The sequence below is a fragment of the Lactuca sativa genome, chromosome 9, assembly GCF_002870075.4.
Source record: "Lactuca sativa cultivar Salinas chromosome 9, Lsat_Salinas_v11, whole genome shotgun sequence".
NCBI lineage: Eukaryota > Viridiplantae > Streptophyta > Magnoliopsida > Asterales > Asteraceae > Lactuca > Lactuca sativa.
In genome coordinates, this window is record NC_056631.2 from 61,810,918 (window position 1) to 61,820,469 (window position 9,552).

Below are 9,552 nucleotides of genomic sequence, written 5' to 3' on the forward strand. Positions count from 1 at the left end.
AAAGATAGAGAGCACTGATTCATGAACAATATGCATTTTGTTAATATAGTTAACTTTCGATTATCATGTTAATCTATCACGGAACCAAGTTGAATCAAGCAATTTTACACTAAAAACAAATCATTTCAGGTTAATAAGCAACTAAAGTCCCAAATCCAACATCGATTTGATCCAGCATATTACCATCATAAGCACAAAATTCAATTATAATTAAAAACTACAAAAGAAGACGCAAAATATAAATCGAAGATGCACTAGTATCAATAAAAGTCTGAGCATTAAAATCCATCAGCGGAAAATTGAGAAGAACAAACACAAAAAAGGAAATGTAAAACAACTTATCTTTTGCTCAGAATCGGAGCTTTGAAAAGAACCAACGATTCTTCCCGGTCTTGAACCTCTCCTCCAATCGTGCTTTGGTCTCCTTACAGGCAGTCACCTTCTTGTCATGCGACTGAAGCGCGTCGACGGTGACGACATCCTTGAGATCGACGTCGAGCGTGTACCTAGTCGGCATGATGTGGTTGTAGTTCACTAGCTTGATGAATGCCTTCACCCGCGACTTCTTCGCCGTCTTCTTTGCCGAGTCCTTTCGGATCACCTTCTTCGGGTATTTGGCGATTCCGGCAACGAGGCAGTGGCCATAAGGACGATCACGGGTTCCGTCATCAAATTGCCTCACGATTACAGCTTTCCTTCCGGCGAAACGGCCGTTGAGAACCACCACAGCCTTGTTTGGCTTCAAAAACTTCACCATTTTCGCCGCCGCTGATCTCACAAACTAGTAGATCCTTTCTAGGGTTTTAGGGGTTGCACCTTTGGCTCTGTTTTATAACATTTGTTTTTACAGAAGGAACCCCAGTACTTCCTAGAATTGCATAAATGCCATAAGTTTAGAAAATTTTGAATAATTTAAAACTTATGCCCTGATTTTCCAACGCATTGCATAGTGAGTCCTTATCATCCAATTTACTTACATATAAGAGCTAAAACCATTATCTTATACCAACATTGTTAATATAAGAATTAGCTTTAAACAAATATATTATAATATACTCTATCAATTATCAATTATGTAAAATCCTATAAATCAATATCATAGTCACACCCATCATTCTAGAAGATATACAATAGTTTCTCGAGTAATAAAATAACCGAAATCATCAATAATGTTGGCCCATAAACAACTAATTAGGGTATGTTTGTCATGTTATTATTCGAGTTTTTTTAGGTTGCTATGTTTAATAAACCAAAAGAATAACTTATAAGCCAACTTGTCAACTAGCTTATAGAGCTTTTCTTAAATTCTCCAAAAAAATACCATTTATTAATTATATAAAACACTTTTTTTATACATGCCTTCATACGTTATTTTACACTTTCTAACTAGTTTATCAACTAATTTTTACCAAATGTCATTTTTATCGACTACCAACTAGTTTGTCAAACATAAACTAATTTTTACCCAACATCGTTTTTTTCAGTTGTCAACTAGTTTATCAAACATAACCTAAAGCACCTTTAACTTCATTGTAGTTTGATAATATTGCATTTATCAATCAAGGTCTCTTCTATTATTGAAAAAATAAAATGAAGTTGTAGGAATCAAATATGGCAAAATATGCCTAGAAGCAATGGTACATAAAATCCACATTTTTTCATAAGCGGTTCAATAATCCAAACCTTAATATCTTCAAACCATTTTATGCGCTTCAATCATCCAAACCTTAATATTTTCAAACCATTTTATGCAACAGTTTTACAACGATAAACTTTCTATATTAAATAGTTGAACAAATTACACGAATGGTCCTTAAGGTTTTTCTTTTTTCTCTAAAGTAGTCCCTACGAAACTTTTTTTCCCTCAGATGATACCTACGGAGCAAACCTTGCACACAAAAAGCCCCATGTGACTAACTTTGTTAACATATTCTGTTAGGTTTGCACACAAAAAGCTCCATGTGACTAACTTTGTTAACATATTCTGTTAAGTTTTGTTAAATGACAAAAATACCCTTTGTTTTATGCACAATGATGGTCCTCTCTCTCTCTCTCTCTCTCTCTCTCTCTCTCCTGATGTGTTCATGCTGTGGTGAAGAAATCAATCCCACTACCATCATCAAACCTACAACCCAACTGCGTAGTGAAGCAAAAAACCTACATCATTCAATAGATGAACACAAGCGAAAGCAAATTATGACAAGGGCAAAATTACGAAGATGTTTTGAAAGAGATTCAGATTTGAATATATAACTCTTTAGATTTGAAGAATGAAACACAAATTTTCTGCAAACTTACTCATAAGAGCAAAGAATGAAACAAAAATTTTCTACAAACTTACACAAATTTTCTATAATAAACAAACCAACGAAGGCTCAAATCTGCTGTAATTTAAGGAATTTAATGGTCAAAATCCTCCATTGCTGCAATCACAGTTGCAGGTGACGTTTGAAAAAGAAATTTCAAGAAAAAAGCACATGCCCTCTGGATTGCGCAGCCAAGATACGAATTAGATCAACAAGTACATCGCCAGTTGAGAACCAAGGGAACAAGTCTCCGTCTTCATATGATCAGGGAGCAAAATAGAAATTGGTAGGTTCGAGGCTGCTTAACCCCATAAAAAGGAATGAGCAGTAACAGTAGCGAAGGAAGGGAGGTTCGTGGGTTTCTTTAACAATCGGATGAGAGATTAGAAGCAGCGAGGGCAACTCCTGGTTCGTCGGCAACTTCTTTGACAGAAAGAGCCCTCGACGGGACTGCTAAGTGACGGAAAGAACAAGAAATTTAATCTCATCATATATGAACCCATTAGAGGAGGTGACACTTCGATTTCTTGTTTTGTTTTGGTCTAGCGTCTGGGAAGGGATTGGTGGTGGTGGAAGACGGTGTCTCCATTGGCGATTTTGTTAGGGTTGGGGTTTAAAAGGACCCATCTGATCCAGATTTAAAGCTTTTTTTTGTTGCAAATCGAAAACCCTGAACTTCTTTTTGAATCTAACGATCTTCCCCTTCATGAGATTTCAAGAGAGAGGAGAAGATGGAGATGGCATGTCAGTAAGCGATGGTGTAAGGTGGGGGGAGAGACATGTTGAAGAAGATGAACTGGGTGGTGCTTTGATGGTGTAAGGTGGGGGGAGAGACATGTTGAAGAAGATGAATTGGGTGGTGTTTTAATGTGTGTGTGAGAGAGAGCGCGCCTCATTTTTTTTTTAATTTCAAATTAATAAAATATTAAAAATAAATAAATAAAAGCAAAGGGTATTTTCGTCTTTTCATACACACTTAACAGAGTATGTTAACAAAGTTAGTCATAATAATAATTTGTGTGCAAGGTTTGCTCTGTAGATACCATATGAGGGAAAAAAGTTTCGTACTTTAAGGGGAAAAAACAAAACCTTAAGGACCATTCGTGTAATTTGTTCTAAATAGTTAAAGTTTATATCACAAATCCATTAGATGGTTAACATTATCTTGTAAAATTTGCACTCAATATAATAACATATTGTCAAATTAAGCTAATTGAACTCTTCATAATATATAATCATCACAAATTTGACGAGCCTAGTTCACTTTGGGGGCTAATCGGCATTTTCTTTGTTCCATATAACATATTTAAGTTGATGAATTTTGACCGAATTGGTTTATTACAAAGAAAAAACATTGTACATTGTTTTCTTTTTTACAAAGCGGGACTCTTGCCCAGTCCTACCTCAACAAAATGGTCAAGTCAAACCTCTCTCCAAAAGTCAAACCCTCTTTCATTATTATCAGTCATTTGCATATCTCTCGAAAAAAATAAAAAAAGGCCGAATTCATCACACTCTGGAAGAGATGTAAAATAGAGTAAAATTGTACACTGAATTTGCATTCATCAAAAGAATCATATGAGGATCTTAACTTAAATAAGTAGTCTCCTTATATCACTGAAGTTTGACTTTAAAGCTCCCATGAAATCACCTGAAAACAAATCACCCGTTCATCACATCTCGTTTGAATTTAAATTAAAAATAAAAAATAAAAAATAAAAATGTGTTAAACCAAATACCTGCAACTTCTCCATCAAATACACGATGATCAGCAGATAATGTCACGTTCATTTTTGTAACAACAGCTGGTTTTTCGATTCCTGAAAGTAATAAATGATAACACAAGTTTAACTAATTAATTATCTAATAAAAATATTTATTACAGAAAATGATTTGAGAGTTGAGTTTACCATCTTCATCAAAAACCGGTTCAACCACCTGGTTGCCCCTACCAACTGCAAGAATACCAGCTTGCGGTGGATTGATAATGGCACAAAATTGGTCCACTGGGAACATACCCAAATTTGATATACTGTAAACATGAATAAAAACAATATTCATGAGAAATTACTTTTTTGAGATGCTATATTTAAATATTGAAAGTAAATGATATGACGAAAAAAAAAACTCACCTGAAAGTGCCACCTTGGAACTCATTTGGTGTAAGCTTCCCTAATCGTGCCTTTTCAGCAAGTTCCTTGACCTTCAAACAAACAGTACATATAAAATTAACTATTTGCCCTTTATCATCGTTAAGAACATTATATATATAAATGGTTATATTTTAATTCCAATGGAATGAACCATTCCATTCCTTCCTGGATTCTATGTGAGAGACGTCAAACTAATAAACATTTATTTAACCACCGATAATACCTCCAAGGAAATAGACGATATGGATTTTTCATCAGCATTTTTCACAATTGGAGTCATCAGCCCCTATAAATTCAACAAAATAAAATTAACTTTAGCAATAACAGAGGAAAAAAATAAATAGAAAATAACATGTAAAAAAGAAATCAATACCTTCTCAGTAGCAACCGCAATTGATATATCAACAGAATCACATAATACAATTTCTCCTTTCTTGTCATCCCAAAAAGCTGCCATGTATTTTTTTATAGTCAACTATCAGCACTTGATAATAATAATCATATTTAAATTATAAGCATCATCAAAGGGTCTTACTTACCATTAGCTTTTGGAACACTTCTCAATGCAATTGCTACAGTTTTTATAACGATATCATTCACCGAGACTTTGACCCCAAATTTATCTGCACAAAAAAAAAAACGTAAATCATGCATCCATTAATTCGATGAAAAAAAGAAAATTTAACAAATAAGAGATTTGCAAACCCTAAACATACCCTTGAGCTCCTTTCTAAATAACAGAAGAGGATCCAGTATAACATCTGTCAAAAACCATTAAATAGTTTAACCACAAATACAATGTTGTTTTGTATTTACCACAAGAACTTATTACAGAAGCTTATAAAACCTGCGGTTAAATATAAATGAGGCGTGTTCTGTTTTGATTCTAGCAACCTTTTCGCAATCACCTGCACAACAAGTATACTTTATTACTTGCTATTATACTTACTTATTTATTGATAATAGCATTGTGAAAAAAAAAAAAGTATTATGAATATGTGTATACCTTACGGATTTGGGTATTAGGAATATCCTCATAGGAGTCTGACTCTTGGACTTCTGATGATATTGAAGTATGTTTCTGAGGTTGACTTTTTGGGGGTTTTACAGGTTCAGATGATGAACTTTTTTTGCCACCTGTCCCAGATTTTATTGCGGTTAAAACATCGGATTTTGTGAGGGTCCCACGTATGCCAGATGCGTTTATTGAAGAAGCATCCAGCTTATGTTCTGCAATTAGTATTTTTGCAGATGGACTGATTCTAGAGAAGATGGACTTCTGTGCTTTTGCTTCGTCATCACGCGTGGCATGCTGAGCTGGCTTTGCCTCCTTGGCTGCCGTATTAGTATTACCACTAACAGATGATTTCACCTTTTCCACATCAGCTGGATCCTCAACCTTACAAAACAAAAACAGTAGTATCAGCTTCGATTTTATGTTTTATTACTTTTTTTGGTAATTGAAAAGTGGAAAAAAAAAATTACTGTTATTGCGATGGGTTGTCCAACTAAAACGTTTTTTGAACCTTCAGGTGCCAGTATCTTTGCTAGGTAACTGTAGTTCAGTATCAAGAATGTAAGAATTAAAAGAATTTGAGCATTTTGGAAGCATAACAGAAGATTACAATTTTACCCTTCTTCAAGACATTCGAATTCAAGGGTAGCTTTGTCAGTCTCTATCTCACATATGATATCACCAACTTCAATCTTGTCACCTTCTTTCTTAATCCACCTAGCAATGTTCCCTTGGTCCTGAAATTTTATTTAAAGCATCAAGTCTAAAGCTTCTAGAAGCGAAATGAGAACGATTTTGACATGAACTAGACTCTGATTTGGTTAACTAACCATGGTTGGTGATAAAGCTGGCATTTCAATGAGGATATGCGGAGGTAGGTTAGATGCGTCAATTTTCCCTGAAGTTGACTCGTTTGCTGTGTCTTCAGCTTTAACATTAGGTTGAGTTGACTCAGTCTCTTTGACTTCTGACCCACCAAGAACACTATCAGGGATGTTTTTTATATTTTCTTCTTCCTCAACCTAGTTTATGTGTACACATAAGTCATATGAAAAGGTAATTACATATGTATGTATGTATATGTGTGTGCTTATATATGTATGTATGTACATACATACCGTAATGAAAATAGGTTGTCCAACAGGCACATCTTTTGCACCATCAGGCACCAATATCTTTGCCAAAAACCTGCATGACATCATTTCAAGAAAATAAAAGTGCACTCAAAGGGTTGTTGTTGCATGAAATATATAAAGATAGCAGACAACAATCATTGATATTGGTGGTAGATTAAATCAAGGAAAAGAGAAATACCCTTCTTCAAGACTTTCAAATTCAAGGGTGGCTTTATCTGTCTCGATTTCACAAATGATATCACCCACTTCTATCTATTTGATCAAACAAATGATTAGATACAGATAATAAACCATAATTAGTGATAATAGATCTCTAAATTTCTATATAATCAAACTTGGTGTTTGCTATGCATGGAATTAAATACATGAAAGTGGAGTTCCCTATGATAATAACAACAACTGACCTTATCTCCTTCTTTCTTCCTCCACTTTGCAATGTTACCTTGAGTCTATATTGAAGCATGAAGAATGTAAAAATTATGAACAAGGGAAGTAAATCAAACCTTAAAAACAGGATAAAGAAATTGAATCAGTTTCTTGTCACATCATACCATTGTAGGTGACAAAGCTGGCATTCCAATCACTATATGTGCAGGAGGTTCTGCATGTAGAAAAAGCCCATAAATTTAGCTATCTTATACTCGTAACTTATTGTAAATTTCGTATAGGAAAGCAAATAAGAAGTGTAAATTGGAATTAAAAAGATTCATACCTGAAGATGAGTAACATCTGATGCCACTCGGAAACTGTAAATGAACAACCACTGTCAGGGGATGAATATTTGGTCAAAGGAAAAGCATGTTTGAAGTTTCACTACTAACCTTTAGTGTACAATGGTCATGGACACCATTGAATGCAGACAAAAATTTGGGCCTGATAAACCTCATTGTTAGAAAATTATGAAAACAGAAGGATGAATAGACTAGTAAAATTAATCGGTACAAAAGATATAGCAAATTCCAATATGGTGTTTACAAATTTATGAACAATTTTATAACTCAAACATAACAGCTTGAACAATGTTAAACTTCAACTAGTATTTGATTCATAAGTAACGACTTTTCTTGTTCTCTAATTAAAACTCACAAATGCAACTAATACATGAACCAGGTTAAAGTTCTGGTAGTATTTCACTCATAACAAAGACTTCTTTTGTTTTGTAATTAAAACTCACAAACTGCAGCTGATACATGAGTATGAACTTACATGGACACAAAAAAGCTGATAGAAATAATAAAACGTGATAATACTGTGTTGAAAGAGGTAATGGAGAGCAAGCAAAGTTAGACCTTAACAAAGTGCCACCATCTTCAACAATAGAATTCTGCAATCTGGAATAGCTGCACAAAGAATGCATCGATAAGTAACAACATGTGAGTAAAGCCATTAAACAGCATCAAATGATTATCCCCTGATTACATTCATAATCTGAGATCCCCTAGGCCCTAGCATTTACAAAGTAACATTTTTGGATATTACAGACACAAAAATATAAATGATCATGAAAAAGTAAGTATTAGATGGTCTGGAGGATACCCTTCTTAAAAAACCTAGAGGCTTTTAGGTGCTGAGGGTTTGAAATAACTCCATTAATCTGCTATCAGCCTATCACACACATTACAATTAGCTCGTATTTTCTAATTAAATTGACCAAGGGATTTTGTTCGATCATATTAAAAACACATAGAACAAGTTCAGACACTATCCTCTTGGTGGTAATCTGGTAATAGCTCGCAGTCCAAATTTCAGATCCTCTTCCCCTTGCGTATTTTTACAAATTTACTGATTCATCTAAACTTTTCCTAATATTGGCAATCACTTTCAGATAACATGGAACCAGTTCTATCAATCAAAATCAAAGAAATTACAATTCCCTGATTCTCATCAAACAAACATAAAGGATGATAGTTCAACCTCATATGGATCTTAACTTACATTAGTAACAGTACAATCACTAAAAACAACAAACAAAATAGCTACATAAACTGATAAATAAGACTCTAAAAGAAGCTAGGCAATTCAGTGATTCACAGAACATTCGTGTACAACAAAACTACAAACAATATAACTTCAAAAGTAGGAATTAGTATGGAATCGGCGAATAACAATGAAGTAAAGAATTATCACCGGGAAATGGATCTGGAGGTTGAAGAAAGGAGGCGAGCCCTAAGCAGCGAAGGTACTCGTGAGATCACCGGATGATGTCGAAGTCGTAAAAGAGCCATCGATCATTCACCTCTGATTCTGTTCTTGTTCTTCAGTCGTGGACCAGAGAACTTTTGATTCTTCAGCACTCAAAAAAATGTGTCTCAAAGACGACTGTGGTTGGTTCAATCATCTGAAAAATATTGCATTTTGTAACCTCGCCGATTAATCGATTATGATCTTTATGGAAAAAAAAATATATATTATGTATTTTTCAAAAACAAAAATAAGAAAACCATAAATGTTTTAGTTAATTTCTTTGATGGAAAGATTTATTTTATTATTTTTGATATTCTAAATTTTTTATATATTTTTTTGTTACTATCAAAAAACAAATTTAAAAAAAGCACAAGTTGCTCTCTTATGAAAAAACCATATACATTTAAAAACACCAATAGCCATATTTTTCTAGAAACATTTTAATAAATAGCCATTCTTTGAACAAACAGCTCAAATAACCACCTATTTAAATATATGGATTTTGTAAATACTTTTCATTCTTTCATTCTTCTTATTCTCTTTATCATCTTCTTAAGCTATCATTTCTCATTATCATTCCTTTGTTTTGTTTTTTTTTTTTTTTTTTCATATTTTCATTTTGTAACGAAGAAGATTTGTTTGATTTCAGATGCACAAACCAGGTGGGTGTGTCTTAGCTTAGCAACTATGTTATACATTTGGTGCAGTTATATAAAAATTCTTAAATGTCGTGAACATGTGTAATAAAAAAGGTAGGT

The 9,552-nt window shown here is 33.8% G+C and overlaps 2 protein-coding genes across 2 annotated transcripts; both read right to left on the reverse strand.

Moving 5' to 3' along the window:
* Window positions 1-237: 237 nt before the first annotated feature.
* On the reverse strand, window positions 238-805 carry LOC111903008 (60S ribosomal protein L27-3). Its single transcript, XM_023898801.3, has one exon. It carries the CDS (start codon window positions 755-757, stop codon window positions 350-352), a length of 408 nt encoding a protein of 135 aa, XP_023754569.1. The 5' UTR covers window positions 758-805; the 3' UTR covers window positions 238-349.
* A 2,812-nt stretch (window positions 806-3,617) lies between these two features.
* On the reverse strand, window positions 3,618-8,983 carry LOC111903007 (dihydrolipoyllysine-residue acetyltransferase component 1 of pyruvate dehydrogenase complex, mitochondrial). The gene is made up of 21 exons (XM_023898799.3): window positions 8,738-8,983; window positions 7,900-7,950; window positions 7,432-7,483; window positions 7,323-7,356; window positions 7,162-7,211; window positions 7,015-7,059; window positions 6,789-6,862; window positions 6,593-6,662; window positions 6,305-6,496; window positions 6,093-6,211; window positions 5,945-6,014; window positions 5,466-5,858; window positions 5,307-5,367; window positions 5,176-5,220; window positions 4,999-5,082; window positions 4,833-4,909; window positions 4,683-4,745; window positions 4,439-4,509; window positions 4,217-4,338; window positions 4,046-4,126; window positions 3,618-3,957 (listed from the first exon to the last, which is right to left on the reverse strand). Exons 1-21 carry the CDS (start codon window positions 8,833-8,835, stop codon window positions 3,899-3,901), a joined length of 1,911 nt encoding a protein of 636 aa, XP_023754567.1. The 5' UTR covers window positions 8,836-8,983; the 3' UTR covers window positions 3,618-3,898.
* Window positions 8,984-9,552: the final 569 nt, after the last annotated feature.